At 34.8% G+C, this 26,463-nt stretch overlaps 1 protein-coding gene across 1 annotated transcript in view; it reads left to right on the forward strand.

Annotated features, from left to right (window-relative positions):
• Positions 1 to 26,463, forward strand: part of LOC101887270 (cell adhesion molecule Dscam2) — a 332,543-nt gene that overhangs the window by 295,203 nt on the left and 10,877 nt on the right. The window contains exons 20-26 of the mRNA XM_059131918.1: positions 3,200 to 3,317; positions 7,708 to 7,870; positions 13,343 to 13,840; positions 14,054 to 14,200; positions 25,193 to 25,345; positions 25,415 to 25,509; positions 25,574 to 26,460. Coding sequence (XP_058987901.1) covers positions 3,200 to 3,317; positions 7,708 to 7,870; positions 13,343 to 13,840; positions 14,054 to 14,200; positions 25,193 to 25,345; positions 25,415 to 25,509; positions 25,574 to 26,460 — 2,061 coding nt within the window. The remainder of the gene's footprint in view (positions 1 to 3,199; positions 3,318 to 7,707; positions 7,871 to 13,342; positions 13,841 to 14,053; positions 14,201 to 25,192; positions 25,346 to 25,414; positions 25,510 to 25,573; positions 26,461 to 26,463) is intronic.

Genomic DNA, 26,463 nt, shown 5'->3' on the forward strand with positions numbered 1-26,463 from the left:
TTTTGACCCTTTGTGGGGGAGGTAGAAATAATGGGACGTGTGTAATATGAAGAGAACCGGGTGTTTATTTCGAATTCTTTGCTCGTTTTGGTTAGTCAAAACATAGGTGTGGGTGAACCAGATCGAATGGTCCCATCTCCAACATCTTTATAAAAGATCTTGCGTTTATGTATTTATGAAATTATTGAGATGTGCCAAGTCTGAATGGAATCGGATGTTAATTTAGTGCTTTAAAAGCTTAATGGATATTCAGAATTTCGACCTTTTGTGGGGGATGGAGTGGACCGATATTATCCATTTTTGCACCTGACATAGAACTGACGTAAATATCAGGATTTGCAAAGTTGGAAAAAATCGGATTATTGTTTCTCTTTCTGTGCAAAATATATATTTTTTTGAAAATCTCGATAATTTGTGTGGGAGGTACCAGTAGGAGTGGACCGATAATGTCCATTTTCACACTTTACCTAGCAATGACGCAAATATTAAGATTTGCAAAAATGGAGTAAAATCGGATTATCGTTTCTCTTTCTGTGCAGAAAATATATTTTTTTTTGAAATTTCGATTTTTTGTGGGGGAGGTACCATCTCCGAACTCGATCTAAGTTTGACGATGTACTATGTTTGAACCAAATCGGATAATCCCTTCGAGAGTTATAGTGCGCACCACCAAAAAGATTTATATTAATATGCTATAAGGGTTCACATTTGGTATAAATCACATGTAACGATATCTCCAGATTTTCGGTACCTTAAATGTTTCATTTCCAACCAAATAAAATAAAACTTGACAATTAAGGATATCGATAGGTCTGTTCTCTTCCTGCAAAAACGGTTTGATTCTGGTCCATTAATTTATATAGTCCCTTATAAGGTACCTATGAAAACTGAAATTTAACATTTTGGTGTTCTTCAGGTCTGTTCTTTCTTCATGTCCACTAATTGGTATAGTCCCCACACAACAATACCTACAGATTTTCGGTATTTTGTAAGTTTCTGCCACAATTTCCAACCAAATTAGATGCTAACATGGGTTTCACTGTTTTGGTTATTATAGAGGTAAGGATATTATGTCTTTGTGTATTTGTTTGTAACATGGATATAGAAGCGAGATATACCTATACAGGGTAAGATGGAAAAACTGCAACCAACTTCAGACTGCTGTCATTTCTAAGCCACACGTCCGACAGCTGTTAAAAGTATTCCAATGACAGCTCATTATATTGTTTACAAGCGTAAAAGAGCATTTTGGTGAGAATTTTGCAGAAAAAAGTTATTATATTTAGCTGGAAAACCACTAGTGGCTAGCGTTAGAGCACTCCAGCATTTAAATGTGAAAAAGTCTTTTGTTTCTCGTACCATCACTCGTTACCGTGATACTGATAGCGTAGCCCGACGTCAAGGAAGTGGACGGAAGAAACAGAAAAGTAAAGAAGCGTCTTGATCGAAATCCGCGTCGCAGTGGCCGAAAAATGGCTCTTGAGTTGAACATATCGCAATATTTAATTCGGCAATTATTGAAAAATGAGCTCGTGGTAAAGCAATTGACATTCCAAAAAGTATAAAAACTTACACCGCAACAGAATGAAAATAGACTCAAAAGGTTTTCTTCGATGAGAAAACATTCCAGCAGTTTGTAAACAAACAAAATGATCGTGTTTACTTGCCAAAGGATCGTGTTTACTTCGGTTGGCCACCAGAACTCAAGCGCCGGCCATGGTGATGGTGTGGGCCGCCATAAAAGCTAGGGTCGCTCTCCGCTCGTATTAATCGACTGTCGCATTAGAATAAATGCCGAATATTATGTCGAAAATATTTTGGAGAGTGTATAAAAGCCTTGGGCACGCAAATATTTTGGCCGCAGACCACGCGCCACCTAAGAATGGTTACAAAATGAGGTTCCTCGCTTCATTTCTAGCACATAATGGCCACCAAAATCTCCGGATACCAATCCGTTGGACTATTGTGTCTGGAGTATTTTGGTAGGCAAGGTTGGCACTAAAAAATACCACAGTGTCGATCATCTGAAGCTGGCGCTTCGTCGGGAATGAGCCAAACTACCGCAGAGCAACATTCGGACAGCGTGTGACGGTTTCATTGGCCATTTGAAGGCCATAATTCGTGCCAAAGGTGACCAATTCGAATAAATCAAAACTTATTCTAAAATTCGATGATATTTCCGACATTTTTGCTTTTAGTCAATAAAGTTTAAAAAAATTTAAAAATTATGGCGTTTGACTTTGTTGCAGTGTTTTCATCTCACCCTGTTGGTACTTTTGAGGATTTCTATAAAATCACTTTCTGAGTCGTTTTAGGCATGTCAGTCCGTCTGTCCATTCATGCATTCTTGTGTGTCATTTATTATCCAATTGAAATGAAAATTTTCAAACAATGTTTGTTTGGCCCAATGACGAACCCTATTGAAATTTGTGAGAATCGGTTCAAATTTAGATATAGCTCCCATATATATCTTCAACCGATTTCGGATTAAATGTGCACCACATTTTTACACATTCATCTGAATTCAGTCTAGAAACAAGTACATCAAATTTGGTGAATATCGGTTCAGATATATATATATATATATAACTCCCATTTATGTGTTTCATTCGATCTGGGGTTTTAAGTCCCTCACATGTGTAATATGCACCCAACAACAAGGATCAGTCATATCATGCTCTATATAGCATTGTTATTAGGTTTATAGTTGGTATGATCTACTTCACAAAAATTCCCACTATAAACTTTTTTGTTTGGTGAGCTCTACTAAATACGCATAGTGGTGTAGGAATTTTGACCTTTTTTTTTCCCGTTTTTTACAAAAAAGTAAAAGTAAAAGTTACAAACAATTTTTAAAGGAATGTGTACTTGGCATAAAAAGTCGATGTTAAAGGTTTAACATTTTTTAAAAATAAAATTTCCAATGCTCTAGATTCCACAAGTCTTCACTTACATTTTACATTTGTCAAGCCAATGGTTAACTGTTGCCGTAACGACAGTCGTATAAAACCTGACATAAGCAAAATAATAAATTCCATACATGCACCCCTCCCCCCACTCACCCCTTGCTTGTTTGCTCTGCCGCACAATGCTTCCTACAACAACTACTAGAACATCATCACCAACATCAACAACAACAAACGAGCTATATCCTTTTCATGTTTTCTACTATAATTTCTGTCATTTGTTCACGTTACAGATACACGATACGTGATCAGATACTTGACGACGGAATGGTATCTGAATTAGGAATTACCCATACCTATCGCCAGGATACCGGCATCTATGTGTGTCATGCAACGAATACCTTTGGAGAGGTAAGTACAACAAATGAAAAAAAAAAAAAAAAACAGAAAAATAGAATAAAACACAATTCATGCATACTTACTTACTTTCACGTACGTACATATATACATATCTACATTTATACGCAGTTCGGCATGCCATGACATACCATTTTCCTCAAATTCCATATTTATGTCTGTTCCATAAGCTTAGAATGGATAACGACGCCTTGCATATTTTACTATTACCATTGTGGTCCATGCCATGTGCACAATTATTCCAACTGTCATAATGATGGAAGTTAAATTTCGGATTATGCAAAATATGTACACACTGGCATACATATGTATGTGGATGTGGGTATGGAGTGGTGGTTATGCGGCGAGAACGAATTGCAAAAAATCTGTAAGAAAAATTGAATTGTGTGACTACCACAAATGGCGGGTCATTGACAATCTAGGTTGACAGCTTTCATAAGGGATAAATACATACATACATAAATAAGTAAATAGATATGTGCAATTGATTTATGCTGCAATAATTCTCAGTTTATGTATCTGCAAGTGTCACTCATCAAATGAGTGAATGTTTTAAAAGTGTTTCAAAATGACTCCTCTTTGCGCAAAAAATATAATATGATACAACAAAATTGAGGTTCTATAGGATGTATAATATTTGAAGCATGAATAAATTAAAGGACTGTGACAACATATCCACTTCAATCATAGATAGATTGAAGAATATCTGGCATTGATTTCACCAAAAATGGTATGTTCACCTTTTTTTCATGCAACGGCACCACTCAATTATTAGGTCAAAGTTTTGCAATTGATTGGAATATAATTTTGAACTCATAATACGTAACTGTTAGAAGAACTTAAACCGAGTTATTTAGTTTTCTTCACCTCATGCTTGAGGATTGTTCAAACTTCAAAAGAAAGAACGCTCTGCCAAATGATAAGTTATTCACTCACCGAAATATTTTCAATTTAATTTCAATTTTTTATACCCTAGGCCATAGGGGTATAAGAGGGTATATATTCAGGGCTGTCATAGAAACTAATTTTGTCACTATTGGTTTTAAAAACGACAAGAAAAAATGCTATCGGTTTTATTTTCGAATTAGAATTTTATCATTTTTGGTTGTCATTGAAGCCAATGTTATTGGTTTTGTTATTGGAAATAAACCAAGTTGCTTAGAGCTGTCACTTTTTATTTGCTTTGGATTTTTTAAACAATTTTTTAAGGATATTCAAAGGACTATAGACGTGGATTTTTTGAAGAATTTTTAAAGGACTATAAACGTGGATTTTTTTAAAGAATTTTTAAAGGACTATAAACGTGGATTTTTTAAAGAATTTTTAAAGGACTATAAACGTGGATTTTTTTAAAAAATTTTTAGAGGACTATAAACGTGGATTTTTTAAAGAATTTTTAAAGGACTATAAACGTGGATTTTTTTAAAGAATTTTTAAAGGACTATAAATTTGGATTTTTTTAAAGAATTTTTAAAGGACTATAAATGTGGATTTTTTTTAAAGAATTTTTAAAGGACTATAAACGTGGATTTTTTTAAAAAAATTTTAAAGGACTATAAACGTGGATTTTTTTAAAAAAAATTTAAAGGACTATAAACGTGGATTTTTTTTAAAGAATTTTTAAAGGACTATAAACGTGGATTTTTTTAAAGAATTTTTAAAGGACTATAAACGTGGATTTTTTTAAAAAAAATTTAAAGGACTATAAACGTGGATTTTTTTTAAAGAATTTTTGAAGGACTATAAACGTGGATTTTTTTAAAGAATTTTTAAAGGACTATAAACGTGGATTTTTTTAAAGAATTTTTAAAGGACTATAAACGTGGATTTTTTTTAAAGAATTTTTAAAGGACTATAAACGTGGATTTTTTTAAAGAATTTTTAAAGGACTATAAACGTGGATTTTTTTAAAGAATTTTTAAAGGACTATAAACGTGGATTTTTTTAAAGAATTTTTAAAGGACTATAAACGTCGATTTTTTAAAGAATTTTTAAAGGATATTTAAAGGACTATAAACGTCGATTTTTTAAAGAATTTTTAAAGGATATTTAAAGGACTATAAACGTCGATTTTTTAAAGAATTTTTAAAGGATATTTAAAGGACTATAAACGTCGATTTTTTAAAGAATTTTTAAAGGACTAAAAACGTGGATTTTTTTAAAGAATTTTTAAAGGACTAAAAACGTGGATTTTTTTAAAGAATTTTTAAAGGACTAAAAACGTGGATTTTTAAAGAATTTTTAAAGGACTAAAAACGTGGATTTTTTAAAGAATTTTTAAAGGACTAAAAACGTGGATTTTTTAAAGCATTTTTAAAGGACTAAAAACGTGGATTTTTTAAAGAATTTTTAAAGGACTAAAAACGTGGATTTTTTAAAGAATTTTTAAAGGACTATAAACGTCGATTTTTTAAAGAATTTTTAAAGGACTATAAACGTCGATTTTTTAAAGAATTTTTAAAGGATATTTAAAGGACCATAAACGTGGATTTTTTAAGGAATTTTTAAAGGATATTTAAAGGACTGTAAACGTCGATTTTTTAAAGAATTTTTAAAGGATATTTAAAGGACCATAAACGTGGATTTTTTAAGGAATTTTTAAAGGATATTTAAAGGACTATAAACGTCGATTTTTTAAAGAATTTTTAAAGGATATTTAAAGGACCATAAACGTGGATTTTTTAAGGAATTTTTAAAGGATATTTAAAGGACTATAAACGTCGATTTTTTAAAGAATTTTTAAAGGATATTTAAAGGACCATAAACGTGGATTTTTAAGGAATTTTTAAAGGATATTTAAAGGACTATAAACGTCGATTTTTTAAAGAATTTTTAAAGGATATTTAAAGGACCATAAACGTGGATTTTTTAAGGAATTTTTAAAGGATATTTAATGGACTATAAACGTCGATTTTTAAAGAATTTTTAAAGGACTAAATACGTGTTTTTTTTTAAAAAAATTTTTAAAGGACTAAAAACGTGGATTTTTTTAAAGAATTTTTAAAGGGCTAAAAACGTGGATTTTTAAAGAATTTTTAAAGGACCATAAACCATAAATCTGCAATGCAGCTTTATAAGTAAGTTCACAAAAAAAAAAATACTTATGCTATCTCCGGCAACTCCAGTGGGTCTGAAATCTCTAAGAGCTTTTCTCGTCACCTTTTCTGAGCGTTCTTCGTCCAACAACACAAAAACTACCACTGCTGATGTCATCTTATTTTATTTATAGCGACTTATTCCTTTTTTTATTTACTTTTTACTTTACTGATATTTCAATGACAAACAAACAAACAACACATGTAAGCAACAACAGCTGTTTCGAACATTGGTTTTATTTACATTCGAAATTGACAAAACCAACTTGGTTTCATGACGCCAAATGAAACCAACATTGGTTTACAAAAACGACAATAAGCAAAACCGACATGATTTCTGTGACAGCCCTGATTATTTGATACTGCCAAAACGTGCCTCATTGAAACTCATCAAATTTAGACCCTAGGTCTCGTTGACCAAATCCGTTTCAGGCTATTTAGTGTTGACGGAGGGTGACGCTTCGTCTGTACGTCCGGCTGGTAATATTATTATCAAACTTATATCAAGTTCGGAGTCAGCCATACTCATGGGCATCGCTAGATCGACTCCAAATGTCCTGACAGTCCAAAGAGACCAGGGGTCTAAAACCGGGACGTTTTGACCGTATTAAATAATATATACCTTTTCTAGCCACATGTCTTTGAAGTAATGACTGAAGTGATCAGTGTAGGCCCAGATATTTGATTAGGCACTCTCATTTGGGTGATTTTATGTCTTACTTCCACAAAATGGAAATTCAAAATTGTCTAAGAGATTTAAGTCTTTCTGTTCATTCTAAGTTGACCACATTTGACCACCCCCAGAGGTCATATTTAATCCAAATATGTTTTTATAATCATTGAAAACTTACTTCAGTTCTTCAACATCATGGTCTGGTGGTCTGTTAAAATTGCTACAACAATGTCCATCCAACATCCACGACAATAATGAAAACCCTTCATTCTCCTTCGATCATTTGTTTGTTTTTCGAGACTTTGTTTATTTTTCCCAAAAATGTACAGTGACATGACAAATCTGCCAGATATTTCGTTCAATCCATTAAATGACGACATGGAGTGAAGCAATATTGTTGTTTCCGTTTTTTTTTTTTTCTTTTCAATTTCCATTCCATTTTAATAACAACAATAATTGTAATAACGAAGATGATGATGATGTTGATGAAGGGGGGGGGGGATATTCGTTATTGAAATCGAATGTCACCCTCAACTGTCGTTTAATGTTTTCTTTTCATTATTATTCTTCATCTCCTTCATCTTCTGTTTTTTTTTTTTTCGTTTCTTGTTCGCAGGATGAAATGACGATACAATTAATTGTACAGGAAGTTCCCGAACAACCTAAAAATTTGCGCATTAATTCGCAGCAGTCACGAAGTCTACAGCTGACATGGAGTCAACCGTTCGCTGGCAACAGTCCAATCGAGGAATATCACATCTTCTATAAACAAATATCGGGTAAGTAGCTGAATACATCCATTAAGTCCTTCCTTCCACCTACTTGACATTATAGTTATTTACATACATACACATGTGTATGTGTGTAAGTATGTAATGTATGGATGTTGTGTATGTTACATTTCACCGAATCGCTGATGCCAGTTGTATTTTAATTTGCTCCAAATTGAAAGATGTAAATCGGCATAAGTGCTGATGCCAATCTACGTTCGATTAATTAATGCATATTTCTCCTCTCTTTATCGATTACATACAACGTGATTGTATATCGGTATGGCGCACTTAAGATATATTTTTATCCATTATATTTTAATAAAAATTACATATATCATGTAAATGATTGCAGGCATGTGCATGAAAGGCATAATGGGAAATGGAAATATATTTTTGAAGTGGACAGTAAAAACCAGTAAAGAAAGTCCTAAAGTCGGGCGGGCCGATTTTATGATACCCTACACAACTTTGCTAATTTAGTTGAGCTCCACTTAATAATTAAAAGTTTTTATGGGAGAATTCAATCATACACGCTATGATTATAATTATAATTTAAAATTCAAAGGATTAAATATGCCGAAGCATTTGTATCTTTTAAATTCGGACTTGTATTGCCCATTTGGTGCGAAATTAATTTGAAATCGGATAAAAATATATATGGGAACTATATCCAAATCTGAAACGATCTCGATAAAATTTGGCAAAGATATTTCTGAGCTGTATTTGATATATTTCCCTGAATATCGTTGTTACGGAGTGCATATTACGGCTGTGGGTAACAAATACAATAAATCGGATGAACAATATATATGGGAGCCGTACCTATATCTGAACCGATCTTCACCAAATTTAGCGTACTACCTTCTAGACTAAATTCGGTCGTATGTGCCAAATTCCATCCCATTTGGACAAATATTAGACGTTTGGTGCACAATAAATGGCAAATCGGACGAAGTTATATATGGGAGCTATATCCAAATCTGAACCGATAGTATATATATATATATATATATATATATATATATATATATATATATATATATATATATATATATATATATATATATATATGGGTTTTGGGAAGTTCAATCTTTAAGGTTACGAACAATACTAAAATGGTACCATTCGGTATTATATGAATGGATAGAGCTTAAAGCTTCGAACTTGGTATGAGATTCAAGGTTGGAAATTAAGATTGGTATATTAAGCTGGTTTTGGAAATTTGTACTATGTGTGCGAACTTTTCTAGATTATAGTACAATTGGAATTATTTGGTTTAGGCTAAACGAAGACGTGAACCTGCACAGACAATTTTCTGTCTTAGGCGGTAGTACCCGTTACGAGTTCAAATACCAAATTTGAAACAATTCCGGTGAATAATGTCTCCAAAATAATCAAAATACCGAATATCGGGAGGTTCCGTTATATGGGGACTATATGAAAACGTGGACCTACATGACCCATTTACGAACTTAACTTGCCCACTGGCAAAATAAACATGCATGCAAAATTGTAGCCTTCTATCTAAATTCTTTCGAAAGATAGCGTGATTACAACAGACAGGCGGACATCGCTAAATCGACTTAGAATTTTACGCTGATCAAGAATATATATACTTTGTCTGACATGAGTATTTCGGGGAGTTACAAACGGAATGACAAAGTTTATATACCCTCCATAGTATGGTGGTGGGTATAAAAATGGTTTCGTATATGTGTACTACAACTGCACGGATAGTACTAAGTAGTACATTTATGATACAATTTGGTATTGGGCGAACATAAATCTGAAATCTTGTATTAAGGTCGATGTTCATCTGTAGCCTGAACATAGGTGGTAGTTTCGGAAATGTGTACTATAATTGTACGAATAGTACTGGATTTTGGGTGTTGGGTGAATGGGTAGGGATAAAATTCTGAAATTTGTTAATTAGATTACAGTATCTGTGTACCTGTGTTTGAGATTTGGGGGTGGTTTGGAAATGCGCACGAATTACGAAAACTCCGAAAATACTAAATTTGGTATTGGGTGAAGGAATTTTTGGATATTCGTACTTTATAGGTGCGAAAAGTACTAAAAGGTTAAACGTTGTTATTGCACGAGGGTAAATCTTACGTCTGTAAGGTAAAGCAATCATGGATTTTTTGAAATATATACTTCAAGGGAACAAAAAGGTACAAATCTGTACAACATTGTTACTAAACAATCCAATCGACAATCGACTTAGAATTTTATGTTAATTATAATATATATACCTTATGGGGTCTACGACAAATATTTAGGTATGTTACAAACGGAATGACAAAGTTAATATACCTTCCTTTCCAAGGTAGAGGGAATACAAATTATGATAAGGCAGGGGTTTTAGAAACCCTTACTTCAAGCGTACTAAATATATTATTTGGTACAAAATGGTTTTTGGGTGATTGAAAAGAAATTTTCGAAATTTTTCATGAGAGCCACTCTTGGTGAGTAGGTATGAGGCAGATTTTTTTAAACCCTCAGTCATATGGCTACATAAGGTATATATAATTTAAGACGACCAAAACGTGCCTAAGCGAAACAAAGGTTTTCTACCATAGATCTCATTGGACCAAATCCGTTTCAGCACATTTGAAGTATCCGCATTTATGCCTGGCTGGTGCGGACGATATTTCTCATCTGATTTGGTCCAAACTTGATACATCCTAGTGTTATCACCAAACATAAACCCAAGTCGGAAATGTCTAATATAAGTTTACTTCTTCTGGTACCTCTCCACGAAAGGCCAATATTTTCACCAAAAAATGATCTACCTTATAGAACATGAAGGGATCATCGGATTTCTTTCAAACTTTGACAAGTCAGATGTGAATATGGACAATATGAAGTACCTCCTCTCCAACGGGCCAAAATTTTGAATAATTATAAATCTCATAAGATGCGAAATAAGAGTCCGATTGCCTTAAAATTTCACACATCCCAATATTTTAATTAACACAAAATCATTAATGAATATGAAATATATAAGACCACTCCTTTCGGTACCTCCCCCACAAATGGTCAATATTTTGAATAATCAGAACGCTTATAAATACAAATTAATCATTCGTTTTCCTACAGATTTCACATATTTTAATATTTTTATAAACACATATTCAGACCACTTCTTCTGGATCCTCCCACACCACGGATCAAAATATTGAATTATTAAATCTCTCATCAAATGGAAGTTAAGCATCTGATTGTCTTCAAATTTCGCAAATCCCAACATTTTTAAAAACACAACATCTGGTGTGAGCATGCGACATATTGGTCCAATTCTTTTGGTTCGCATAAAGCTTATAAAACGCGAAATGGGTATCTAATTCCAATATTTCTATCAACACAAGATTAAATGTGAAGATGGAATATAACGTACCACTCCTTTTGGTATCTCCCCCACATCGGCCAAAATTTTGAATAATTATGACTCTTACAAAATGCGAAATTAACTTCCGATCTTCTTCAAATTTGATAGATCGCTATATTTTTATTAACACAAGACCCCCACAAAAGGTCAAAATTTTAAATACTCATACCTTAAATACTCATTTTGATTATCATTTTTTAGCATACAATTGGAAATAAATGTTCGATTTCCTTTAAATTTTGCACATCCCAATATTTTTATCAGTATTAAATGAAGTTGGAACACTTCGGTCCTCTATATCTGGTACCTAATGCATATTTCAACATTTTCGAAGAATTATATTATGCCTTATATTTCAAAAATTTCCACATATCTTAAGTGCATTAGAAGTCGTTGTAAAACTTATAATTAACGGGCATTGGCTGAGATTATACATGTATATGTCGGCAGAACCGACTTATACTTTTTATACACTTACCCACATGGCTACAGAGAGTATATATCATTTGATACGGTCAAAACGAGCTTCATCGAAATAACAGTGTTATACCCTAGGTCTCTTTGGACCAAATCCGTTTCAGGACATTTGGAATCGATTTAGCGATGTCCGTCCGTCTGGCTGGTGCGCACGATAACTCTCGAAGGAAGTATCCGATTTGATCCAAACTTTTTTTATTGTGCAGAAAGAGAAAGAATAATCCGATTTTGTAAATCGTAATATTTGCATCAGTGATGGGTTAGGAGCGCAAATGGACAATGTCGGCCCACTCCATCAAGTACCTCCCCCTTAAAGGGTCAACATTTTCGATAATTTCAACTTTTATAAAATGTGATGTATGAGTCCGATTGTCTTCAAATTACACACATCACAATGATTTATCAACCCAAGGTCTGCTGTGAAGATGGAGTATATCGCTCCACTCCTTGTGGTACCTCCCCCACAAAGGGTCAAAATTTTGAATATTCATGAAGCTCATAAAACGCGATTTTAACATCAGATTCTATTCAGAGTCGGCATTTCCATCAACATAAGATCTGCTACAAATATGCTAGAGTTCGTTGCGTCCCCCACATAGGGTTGAAGATATTGAAATACAAAGCGTTCAAAAAACCGACATAAGTATCCTCTTCAAATTTCACACATACAAACATATTTGCTAACACAAAATCTTTTGTGAAGATGGTATATATCTGCAAAATCCTTCTGGTACCTCAATACTATTATCCGTCAAATCTTGCGAAACAAATTAGCGGTTTTTCTAAAAATTATTACATATCTTATATAAAATAGAGAAAATAACAAATATAGCCCAAACTTGGCACGTCACAATATTTATGTCATTTTTATTTAGGTCCGATACGAAATGAACAATGTTGGCTCATTTCTTCGGAGGGTCAACAATTTTAATAATCATAACAGAAGTCATAATATATTAAAATAATCGAACATTGGCTGAGAGTATACATTTTGGCGACAAAACCGACTGATACTTTTTAACTTGTTTTTTTGAAAATTTCCAAATTCTTTCCAAATGGTCGAGAGTATTCAACGAACTTACTGTTTTTTCACTTGTTGGGAAATGGGATTTTTCTAGGTTGTTGCAGGGTATTTCAATATCTTGTATAATGTATTCGGAAAAGTCCATTTGGGTTTATTATCTAATCTTTTCACTATCTAAATGAAGGGGATATCCAAATTCGACCCCACCGAACTTAATGGGCTCATTTAAATGTTTTGTGTGTGCTTGTATATTCTAATAATCAATATGATTATGACCTAATAAATATATGCTTGTTCTCATCAAAACAAATGTTATGATTCTCGTCTATGATAGCCATATATAGTCTCATGTGTAGAACCTAATTAAAAACATAAATCATATTGATCTACATATTTATAATCGAACATTTCTACAATTTTAATTAACATATTTCAATGGATAACATGAACACACAACCAAACACCATAACTATGCAACATTTGCGGTTCACTATTTTGGAGCAGGAGGATTTCATTGCTATTATTTTATTGCAATTGTCTGTAACCTTGTCTTAACATTCCCCCTTCTCTCTTTCTCTCCCTTTAGACATTTGGCAAAATGCCGAACATATCACCATTACTGGCTCTCAAACCGTAGTCAACATTGCCAATTTGAAACCGGCCAAAGCATATCACATACGTATGTCAGCAGAAAATAAATTAGGTTCATCAGAATTCTCTGAAGTAGTACAGGTAACAACACTGGAGGAAGTGCCCTCAGCCCCACCGCTCAACCTAAGGGCCGAGGCAAAAAGCTCCACCGAGATTAGTGTCGTCTGGGATGCACCGGAACGCGACCATTGGAATGGAATTTTGTTGGGCTACTATGTGGGCTATCAGATGTCGTTGATGCCCGAGGCCTTGGAAATCAATCCCACAATGGGTTTTAGTTTCAAAACGGTAGAGGTGCGATCCCACTATGGCGGTGAGACAGTTTTAAGTAATCTCAACAAATATACGGAATATCACATAATCGTACAAGCCTACACGAGCCAAGGCAGTGGTCCACCCACCAAGGAAGTAACAGTACAGACACTGGAGGATGGTAAGTCAGTCAGTGGCATTGATGTTTGTAACAGGAAATTAACTCATTTCAACTTTGTCTGCCCTGACGAGTTGTGAGTGTGGTTGGATGTGTTGGTGCCTGCCAACACAGACAGCCAGCTACTTCATTGGCTCGAACATAAGTTGGCATTGGCATGAATACATTTTAACATTTAACTCTAAAATTTGATTTGTTTAATCGTCTGCATTACAGTTCCCTCCTCACCGCCGGAGAGTCCCCAGTGCGACGTCTTGAGTTCCACATCAATTTATGTAACATGGTCACCGCCCGACATTGATGGTCAAAATGGCAAAATTAAAGGCTATAAAATATTTTACATATCATCCGAAGACTTGTATGGTAAGTAGTCATTTGGAATATTTAAAATAAATTTTTGAATTTTCAGGCACTTGACATTCCCTCCGCTTCACCTGCCAAAGGCAACTGGGCATCGGATAGGAAATAATTCAATTCAAAAATTTAATATGCTGCTGACGAAAATACCATTTAAACCACAAAATTCTTAAGAGCGAATTCGAAATCTAAAATTTAATGAAATATATCTATTTTTAATATCTTCAATAGACCATTGGAATGATGGCAAATTGAAAACATAATTAAATTCTATTTTCAATTGGAAAAATTGGAAATTTGTTGTCTGCCAAACAAAAACCACTAAAATTCAATTGGGAATTGATGTACTATTAAAATGTGAAAAATATGTGGGAGAAATTGAAGCTACGGAATCAATTTAAAATACATAATTAAAATTAAACCATTAAAGAAAGTCCTAAAGTCGGACGGGGCCGACTTTATGATACCCTATACCACTTTGCTAATTTAGTAGAGGTCCACATATCAATTAAAAGTTTATATGGGAGAATTCAATCATACACGCTATAATTATAATTATAATTTAATTATAATCATGTGGGTAACAAACACAACAAATCGGATGAACAATATATATGGGAGCTATAGCTATATCTGAACCGATCCTCACCCAATTTGGCATGCCAGCTTCTAGAGTCAATTCAATCGCATGTGCCAAATTCCATCCTATTTGGGCAAATATTAAACGTTTGGTGTACAATAAAAAGTAAATCGGACGAAGTTATATATGTGAGATATATGTGTAAATTTTTACCGATTATCTCCAATTTCAATAGGGTTCGTCCTTGGGCCAAACAAATGTTGTTTGGAAAATTTCATCTCAATCGAATAATAAATGCGACCTGCATTTTGTTCATAAGAATACATGGACAGACGTACGGACGGACAGACGGACTGACATGCATAAATAAACTCAGAATGTGATTCTATGAAGATCCTCAAAAGTAACTATGGGTCTATCTCTCTTCCTTCTCCATGTGTTTGTAACATGCACAAAGACATAATACCCTTACCACTATGTGGTGAAGGGTATAGCAACTAATTGAAAATATATATTTATACCCTACACCACATAGTGGTAAGGGTATTATGTCTTTGTGCATTTGTTTGTAACATGGAGAAGGAAACGAGATAGACCCATAGTTACCTTTGAGAACCTTCATAGAATCACTTTCTGAGTCGATTTATGCATGTCAGTCCGTCTGTCCGTCCGTCCGTCTGTCCATGTATTCTTGTGAACAAAATGCAGGTCGCATTTATTATCCGATTGAGATGAAATTTTCCGAACAATATTTTTTTGGCCCAAGGACGAACCCTATTGAAATTGGTGAGAATCGGATCAAATTTAGATATAGCTCCCATATATACCTTCATCCGATTTCGGGTTAAATGTTTTTTTTTTTTTTTTTTCTATATATATCTCTTTATTTACAATCTGTCTTTTAAAGACAATAAGCAAATTTGATGAATTACAAAAATAACAGGAATTATGTAACTACAATAAGATACATAATTATTAAATACATTCGCATGGTAATGAGAAGATAATCTGGTTATCTGTTAGATTCTAATACTTATCTATCTATCAAATATCTGTTAAAATCAAATACTTAAATCTAATACGTGTTTCCTTTTAAGTCTTCTTATTTCATTCGGGTTTATCATTAACGATTTTACTAAAGGATTCGGATGAACTCGCAACCTTTCTGTGTAATTGCTGCTTAGTCGTTTTATTTCTTCTTCAACTGAGGGTAGTTTGAGGTCTCTGGAAATTATGGTGTTTTTAACAAACCATGGAGCGTTAGTTATGAGCCTTAGCAACTTTGACTGGAATCTTTGGATGATATTAATGTTTGACTTACAAGATGTACCCCATAATTGGATTCCGTACGTCCACACTGGTTTAAGGATAGCTTTATAAACACGTAACTTATTGTTAAGGTTTAGTTTGGACTTTGGACCTAATAGCCAGTAAAGCTTACGACTTTTGATTTTTAATGCTGTGTGTTTAGCACTTATATGTGGTTTCCAGGTTAGTCGACGATCTAACAACATACCCAAGTACTTCACTGTATCTTTCCTGGGAATTACCTCGTTGTTAATATTTACTGACGAACATTCCCCTCTTCGTAGAGAAAAAGTTATATGGCTTGACTTTTCAGAATTTATTTTAATGTTCCATCTTTTGAACCACTTGTCAAGAACATTTAGTTCATTTTGTATGGCTGCGGATGCTAGTTCTGGGTAATCGTTTGCAGCAATGATAGCTGTGTCATCCGCGTAGGTAGCTAGTGTCACACTCAGATTTATCGGCATGTCCGCAGTGTATAACGTGTATAAAATTGGTCCAAGAACACTGCCCTGTGGAATACCTGCTTTGATTTCAATTAAAGGTGATCGTTCATCTTTGACTTTAACGTATGCGATTCTTTCGCTAAGATAACTTTTAAAAAAGAGGTAAAATGGGGCAGGCAGTAGTTTTTTTATTTTGTGCAGCAGACCTAAATGCCACACGCGATCGAATGCTTGCTGTACGTCAAGAAATACAGCGGAACAGAATTGTTTTCGTTCGAACGAGTTAATAATAGTGTTAACTATCCGATGGCATTGTTCGGGAGTACCATGTTTTAATCTGAAACCAAACTGGTGGTTAGGAATTATGTTTTTGCTCTCCAATACTGGTAGTAGTCTATTTACAAAAATTTTTTCGAATATTTTCGAAAAGATTGGCAATAATGATATGGGTCTATATGAAGAAACATTATTTTCCGGTTTCCCAGTTTTCAAAATCATTATAACCTCTGCCATTTTCCATTTAACCGGAAAATAATCCAGTCTAAGTATCGAGTTATAAACATTTGTCAAATATAGTATACTTTTCCATGTAAGGCTTTTTGCCACTTTAGCGTCAATTAGGTCGTGTCCTGGAGATTTGCCTTTGTTTAAATTTTTGATCTCATTTGCCACTTCTTTTGGGGATATGTGTTTCAAAGGGCGATCCATTTGACAGGCCGAATCCAAGAATTCAAGGGTTTCATCGTAATCTGCCTGGGTGACAAAATTAAAGGGATGAAATATTCCCTGAAGATGAACACCAAATGCATCTGCAATACTTTTGTTGGATTTACACCACGTACCATTTGTATTTCTTATAACTGTATTCCTTTTTACAGGTCTTTTTAAAAATTTGGTAGCTTTCCATAATAAGTGTTCATCATACTTGGATTTGGATTTCAGCTGAAATTTGCAAATTATTTCGCCGTGTGTTTGAAGTGGGTGGTGTTGCTAAAGAAGCAGCATCTTGAATGGTTTTTGTGAGATGCTCTACAGCGCCGTCTATTTCATTTTTCGTTTTTAGGCTAACATTCAAATTCAGGTTGGCATCAATTAGTGTTTTAAATGTATCGAGGTCAGTTTCTGTTCTTAAAAGTCGGTTATTTGTTACTACTTCAGTAACAGAAGTAGAAACATTTAACAATAACGGTCGTGTCCTGGAGATTTGCCTTTGTTTAAATTTTTGATCTCATTTGCCACTTCTTTTGGGGATATGTGTTTCAAAGGGCGATCCATTTGACAGGCCGAATCCAAGAATTCAAGGGTTTCATCGTAATCTGCCTGGGTGACAAAATTAAAGGGATGAAATATTCCCTGAAGATGAACACCAAATGCATCTGCAATACTTTTGTTGGATTTACACCACGTACCATTTGTATTTCTTATAACTGTATTCCTTTTTACAGGTCTTTTTAAAAATTTGGTAGCTTTCCATAATAAGTGTTCATCATACTTGGAACAGTTGATTCTTTCCAGAAACGCAGCTGTGGAGTCATTTCTTAAATCATAAAGCATATTTTTCAAATATTTGCAACATCTATTGTACAATGTACGGTCGGAAGGATGTCTACTAATTTGCCATCTTTTTCTCAGTCTTCTTTTTTCAATAATGGTTTGTCTGATTTCAGCTGAAATTTGCAAATTATTTCGCCGTGTGTTTGAAGTGGGTGGTGTTGCTAAAGAAGCAGCATCTTGAATGGTTTTTGTGAGATGCTCTACAGCGCCGTCTATTTCATTTTTCGTTTTTAGGCTAACATTCAAATTCAGGTTGGCATCAATTAGTGTTTTAAATGTATCGAGGTCAGTTTCTGTTCTTAAAAGTCGGTTATTTGTTACTACTTCAGTAACAGAAGTAGAAACATTTAACAATAACGGAGTATGATCCGAACTCAAGTCGTCCATACTAATTATATCTAATTTATTCCTCGAGATTCCTTGGTAGATAACAAAATCTAATAGATCGGGTACTTTTGATGGATCTGATGGCCAGTATGTTGGTGATCCGGATGATAACACGGACAAGTTTTTGTTTTTTAAACACTTGTATAACTCTCTTCCTTTAGGATTAATCAATCTTGAACCCCACCACGGATGTTTGGCGTTGAAATCACCTCCAGCTATGAATTTATTTCCAAGTTTATTAAAGAAGTCGTTATATTGTTCGTTCACCACATGATAGCGAGATGGAAAGTATAGAGAAGAAACTATTACATCGCCATAGTTAGACTTGATTTTAATACACGTTGCTTGAACATAGTTTTCTTGAATTTCCTCTAGTATCTCGTATTTAATGGAACTTCTCACAAGGATACAAGATCCCCCATGAGCTCGATTGTCAGGATGGTTAGTTTTAACGAGATCATATCCCCTTATATGGAAGTGAGTACGACTGGTGAAATGAGTTTCAGACACCAGAAATATGTCAACATAATTTACTTTAAGGAAGTTATCAACTTCCAATGTATGGTTAGGAAGCCCATTGGCGTTCCATATAGCAATTCTTAAATTTAATTGCATAACTTAGAAATTAATAGAGACATCATATTTAAAAGTGTGTTGGTAAGCTCGATTTGTTTATTTAATAGCTCTTCGATTTTGGCAAAATTAGATGACTGATTTTGATTATTATTTTTTAAAGTGTCTGCAAACGAATACGGTGGAAAATCGTTTGAACTTACATTAATTGTCGGACTAGGCTTTGAATTGAAATTAGAGTGGCTATTGAGACGTTTGTTTTGCAATTTCAATTTTGCTAGTTTTTTGTAAACAATACATCCCTTGTAATTGGCTGGATGTTTTTCAGAGCAGTTTGCACATTGAGGAGGATCATTAATGTCCTTTCTACAATTTTTTGATGGGTGGCCCAAACCGCATTTAACACATTTATCAGGGTACCTACAGTACGTTCTTGTGTGGCCCAATTGTTGACATTTGTGACATTGTGGAAGATCCTTTGATTTTATAGGAGGCTCAATTTTAACCCCTGCGTTCAAGATGTGTTTGATGTTATAAATATCGGTGTTATTGGATTTTGGTTCCAAGTCAACGAAGAATATGGACATAGGCTGCTTGCTTATTCTACTTTTCAGATTCATTATGTTTCTGACCTTATGTCCCTCATTTTCAATTGCTGATTTTATATCATTTATGGGAGTCGTGTAGTGCAAATTCTTGACTACTACCCTGTACGACCTTTCTTGTTTGAGCTGATACGTATGAAACATTTTCTTCTGGGAGTCAAGATGTTTTACAACAGTTCTATATGCATTAGATGATTTTGTCATAAGTCTAATATGACCATTTTTTAGCGATTTGTAAGTATACTCTTGGGGCATTATTACTTTGGATCAGGTATTATAATTGGTGGTGGTTTAGGCTCAGAGTTTTCTTCAGTGTCATGAAATTCTTCTCCATCATCGTTATCGTTTTGTAACAAGTTATACGCATTGTTACTTGTTGTTGGTCTGTCATTTAATGCGATGCGTTTTAAGTTCTTAGGTTTTGGGGACTCTTCATGTCTACGTTTGTTTGTTTTAACAATTTGCCAGTCGTGATCTTCATTATTGTTAGTGTTCGATGCCTTGGCATGGATAGCACTGTTTTCTCCATCACCCATGCTGCTGGTTCAGCAGTTGAGTGTGGGTACACTGTGTTGTTGCAAAAATGTTTTTTGCGGTCGTAAAAAAAAATGAAAGTTGTTGGTATTATTACCATATACAGTCTGAATGTACTGTTTGTTGATAATAACTATTGTAATTTGTATTGTTTTTTTATTGTAATTTGAAAAATACACTTTGCGCGATAATAAAAGTTCGTCTGAACAGAATGACTGTCGCAGAGAGACTGGGTTAAATGTGCACCAAATATCCACTATCAGTCCAAATTACCTGAATTTTGGCACACCCAACCGAGTTCGGCCTAGAAGCAAGTATATCAAATTTGGAGAAAATCGGTTCAGATATAGCTATAGCTCCCATATATATCTTTCATCCGATTTGATCTTTAAGTCCCTCACATTCCTACTATGCACTCCACAACCGTTATATTTGGTACCAGGTATTAGATGGAGCACAGAAATAGCTGTTTTAAATTTTATCGAAATCGGTTCAGATTTGGATATAGCTCCCATATATATCTTCATCCGATTCCGGGTTAATTGACCACCAAATGGCCAATATCAGCCCAAATGACCCGAACTTTGGCACATGTGACCGAGATTAGCCTTAAAGCAAATACAACAAATTTGGAGAAAATCGTTTCAGATATAGCTATAGCTCCCATATATATCTTTCATCCGATTTGGTGTTTAAGCCTCTCACATTCGTAATATGCACTCCACAAGAATGATATTTGGTACCAGATATAAGATACAGCCCAGAAATAGCTGTTTGTAATTTTATCGAAATCGGTTCAGATTTGGATATAGCTCCCATATATATCTTCATCCGATTTCGGGTTAATTGTGCACTAAATGGTCAATATCAGCCCAAATCACCAGTCTAGAAGCTAATACGTAAAATTTGGAGAAACCCGGTTCAGAGATAGCTATAGTTCGTAAAATCCTCCTTACTGGTTTTTTTTTGGAATTGAAAAATTGTATAATCGTATCACTAGCAACAAAAAATGCAACATGTTAGAAGGTAGTATTCGATCTGCCCTCAACATATTGTTTGACCTTGAAATAACTGACTGGCTGAGAATCAACGCTCAGACGAAACGGCTGAATCTAGAATCTTCAAATTTTGTACGAGATCCAGTCTTGGTGCGTAGCCGTGTGATATAGCTGGGTTTTTGGAAATTCGTACTTAAAAACGGACGAAAAGTACTAAAAATTTAATATTTCACATTAGTCAAACGAAATGAGTTAAAATTCTGAAATTTGTAATGAGAGTCATTGATCGAGAGCGGGATATATGTACTAAAGGATTTTTGGAAACTCGCACTTAAATTTACGAAAAGTTCTAAAATGGTTCTAAACTTCCAAAATGGTACCATTTGATATTATGTGAACGGATAGAGCTGACCAATTATAATTTATAATCATACTCAAGGATAGAAATAAATTTGATGTATGAAGGAAGTTCTGTAAATGTGTACTAAATGTGCGAACTGTACTAAATGGTACTAAATTTGGACTAGTTTGTTTGAGGGTGAACGTATAAAGCTGGAATTTTTAATTTGTGAATTTGGTTCTCTTTTGGTGGTAGCTTTATGATGAAGAGAGCTTTATGATAAAGAAAAGTACTATATAGTACTATATTTGGTACAATTTGGTATTGAGAGAACAGATAGTGCTTGAAATCTGAAATTAAGAATTAGGATCGTTGTTCATGTGTAGCCTAGACATATAAAGGTGGTTTTGGAAATGAGTACTGAAATTATACGAAAAATACTAAATAGTACTAAATATGGTATTGGGTGAAAAGATAGAACTGGAATCCTGAAATTTGATATAGATCTCATTATTGGTGTCTGTGGTTAAGATATGAAGGTGGTTTTGGAAATGTGAAAATTGATGTTTAGATAACTATTCGTATCTGAGGTAGAGATTTATAGGTGGGTTTGGGATAAAATTCTGAAATTTGAAATTTAAATTACTGAGATTTTGTTCTGTTTGAAATTTGGCGGTGGTTCGAAAATACATTCTTAATTTGTAGGAAATGGTACACAATTTGGTATTGGGTGAAGGGATAGGCCTGCGATCCTTAAACTTGATATTGAGATCTCTGTTGGTATCTGCAATTGAGATATGGAGGTGGTTTTGGAAATGTGTACTATTATTGTACGAAAAGTACTGAATGGCACCATATTTTGTATTGAGCGGAGGGATTGAGGTAAAAATTTATATTTATTGAACTATTCGTATCTGAGGTTGAGATGTATATGTGGGTAAGGGATAAAATTCTGAAATTTTAAATTTAGATTACTAAGTTTTGGATGTTTTTGAATTTTGAAGGTGCTTTCAAAATACATCCTATATTTGTACGAAAAGTACTAAATAGTACACGATTTGGTATTGGGTGAAGGAATGGGGCTGCGGTCCTCAAATTTTATATTGAGATCCCTGTTGATATCTGAAATTGAGATATGAAGGTGGTATTGGAAATGAGTACTAAAATTATACGAAAAGTATAAATAGTACTAAATTTGGTATTGGGTGAATGGATAGAGGCGGAATCCTGAAATTTGATATGGAAGCCATTGTTGTTGTCTGCGGATGAGAAGGCGCTGGTTTTGGATACGTGGAATACAATTGCACTAAATGGTAGTCAATTTGGTATAAAAGGAAGTTACAGAGCTGAAATTCTGAAATTTAACATTCAGATAACTGTTGGTATCTGTGGTTAAGTTAGGGAGGTGGTTTCGGAAATTTCTTCTAAAATTGTTCGAAAAGAACTAAGTGGTACTGGATTTGGTATTGGGTATTGGGTGAAAGACCTTGATTCCCGGAATTGTATACTGAGGTATCTGGAACTGAGTTTTGGAGGTGTTTTTGGAAATGTGTGCTATAATAAATTTAGTATTGGGTGAAGGAGAGAGTTTTGGACCTGAAATTTCGTATAGATGTCACTGTTGGTGTATGTGGTTAAGGTATGGAGGTGGTTTTGGAAATGTGTGGTATACATGGTGAGATGAAAAAACTGCAACCAACGTCGGTTAGCTGTTAAATTTATTCCAGTGACAGCTCATTATATTCTTTACAAGCGTACCAAAGCATTTTGCTGATAATTTTACAGAAAAATGTTATTCGTGATGGAATTTAAGCGTGACAGTGTGATTTCTTTATATTTGGCTGGAAAACCACAAGTGGCTATCGTTAGAGCACTCCATCATTTAAATGTGAATAAATCTTTTGTGTCTCGTACCATTGCCCGTTACCGTGATACTGATAGCGTAGCCCGACGTCACGGAAGTGGACTGAAGAAAACAGCAGAAATGGTTCGAAAAGAAGATAGTTGATCGAAACCCGCATCGCAGTGGCCGAAAAATGGCTCGTGAGCTAAAAATATTCAATATTCCATTCGGCAAATATTGTAAAATGAGCTCGCGGTAAAGCCATTGGAATTCCAAAAAGTGCAAGAACTTACACCGCAACAAAAAAAATAGACTCAAAAGACCTAAAAAATTGCTTCGCTTGGCCGAAAGTGGTTAACTGCCGAATGTGGGCTACTCCGATGAGAAAACCTTCGTTGTCCAGCAGTTTGTAAACAAACAAAACGATCGTATTTACTTGCCAAAGAGGTCAGCTGAAAATGTGCACCTTCGGTTGGCCACCAGAACTCAAGCACCGGCCATGCTGATGGTGTGAGCCGCCATAACAGCCGATGGTGGCTCACCACTCCTATTAATCGACCGTGGCATCAGAATAAATGGCGAATATTATCGCGAAAATATTCTGGAGGGTGTATTAAAGCCACGCAAACATTTTGGCCGCAGACCTTGGACATTCCAAAAGGACTCAGCACGCGCCACCCAGGAACGGTTACAAAATGAGGTTCCTAGCTTCATTTCCAGCGCACAATGGCAACCAAAATCTCCGGATACTATTGTTTATGGAGTATTTTGGAAAGCAAGGTTGGCACTAAAAAATACCAAAGTATAGATCACCTCAAGCAAGCGCTTCGCCGGGAATGGGCCAAAATACGGTTTCATTGGCCGTTTAAAGCCCATAATACGTGCCAAAGTTGACCAATTCAAACAAATCTAAACTTATTCTAAAATTGGATGATACATTTTTGACATTTTTTGCTTTCATTCAATAAAATTTAAAAAAAAAAAACTGTAAAAATTATGGCGTTTGACTTTGTTGTAGTTTTTTTTTTTATCTCGCCCTGTATATAATATGCTTGGTGCATCAAATAAACGAAATCGAGATATATCCAAATCTGAACCGATTTCCATATAATTTAGCAAACACGCTTTTTAGACAAATTCCATGAAACATTCCAAATTTAATTAAAATTTGGCGTACTCAGCGTGTTTAATGCATCAATTACATGGAATTGGCCCAAAATATATAAGGGAGCTATATCCAAATCTAAGCCGATTTCAATATAATTTGGCAAATTTATTTTTGTTCCAAATTACGCAAGTCATTGCAAATTTGGAGAATGTATCTGCAATTGATCAATAGATATGTGCATATAAAATGTAAATTTTTGGGAGGTACCCCCGATTCTGATGCTATATATCCAGTTTCAAGTGGAATTTCAAAAATGTATACAGTCTATGTTACTTTCAGGCGATGTTGTAGTATACTTGGAAATTTTCAGGAAAATGTGTGGAGCGGGTTTCGAGTTCATAAATTACAAACAAACAAAAAAGCTTACAAACAATTTCCGCTTTTATAGATAGGATTGTGAAATAATCTCAAAATATTGGGGTCCCTTTTTATGTGGACAAGGCTATGTAAACGGCCTTAAAGAAAGTTTAAATATCAGAATTGTAACCCAATCATGATGAAATAAAAGATAGGAGCAGAATTTCTGAAATTTTATTTTTTAATTATCCTTTTCGTTGTTGAAAAGACAATTCTTATCATTCACCAGCTACACAAGAGATATTTTAATATTTGTAGCTATTAATTTAACAAAAAATATTTACCTCCTATCATTCAATTTGCAGAAAAAGATCCCGAGGTTGTGAAATCAAATAATCAATATGCTACACTAGAAGGACTGAGTAAATATACCAACTATTCGGTGTGGGTATTGGCCTATACCAAGGTTGGTGATGGTGTGAAGACCAAGCCGTTCTATTGTCGCACTCATGAAGATGGTAAGAAATACCCTCTCTTTTCACAATGGAACGTGCCTTGAAATATATTCTCTCTTATTCCACCTGCAGTTCCATCAGCACCACAGTCCATAAAGGCCATACCGGCATCAAGTACAAAAATTATTATATCCTGGTTGCCGCCACAATTTCCCAATGGCGATATCGTAAGACAACTTATCAGAAATAATTTATCTCCGAATGAAAATACAATTTAATTTTTCTCAACAGATCGGCTACACATTCTACATGTCAATGCTGGAAGGTGGGCGCGAAGAGGGCACCCACAAACGTATCCTTGGGCCCTATGTCGAAATGCACGAAACTCAACGTACTCAGGAATCGGCAACCTATCAATTTTGGCTAACGGCATCGACGAAAGTGGGCGAAGGTGAAAAGACAGACGTGGTCACAGTGCCACCGAATAACAAGGTACCTGCTCGTATTGTCTCCTTTAGTCAGCGTGTTGTTACACCATGGAAAGAGAATTTAGAGTTGACGTGTCGTAAAGTGGGTTCTCCGGCACCTGTTACCATTTGGCGGCTAGATGGTCATAACTTGGAGACTAATGCCCGTAAGACGATTGCCAAAAATGGAACGCTAAATATTCGTGAAGTCCAGTCTACCGATGCCGGCAACTACACCTGCAGTGTTGAAAATACCTGGGGCAAAGATGAAATTGTTTATAGCGTTGTGGTCAAGGTACCACCGGAAGCACCAAATCTCACGGTGATTAGTGCCTATTCGGATAGTTTGTTGTTGGAATGGTCGGACAATAGTAATGGCGGTAGTCCCATCCTTGGGTATGTCATTAACTATAAGCGGGACAATGGAGACTGGGAGGAGCTGCAAGTTGATGCCAAATCCTATTCACATTTACTCAGCAACTTGTGGTGTGGCACCCGGTATCAGTTGTACATAACGGCTTTCAATAAAATCGGCACCGGCCTGCCCTGTGACATTGTCAACACCCATACTAAAGGCAATCCCCCCGTGCAACCGAAACATTCGCAGATGATAACAAATAATTCGACAAGTGTTACCTGTTGGCTGGATTCCTGGGGTGATGGTGGTTGTGGTATTTTATATTTTATGATTGAGTCGCGGGTTTATGGGAGGTG

Source organism: Musca domestica, unplaced genomic scaffold, assembly GCF_030504385.1.
Source record: "Musca domestica strain aabys unplaced genomic scaffold, Musca_domestica.polishedcontigs.V.1.1 90, whole genome shotgun sequence".
NCBI lineage: Eukaryota > Metazoa > Arthropoda > Insecta > Diptera > Muscidae > Musca > Musca domestica.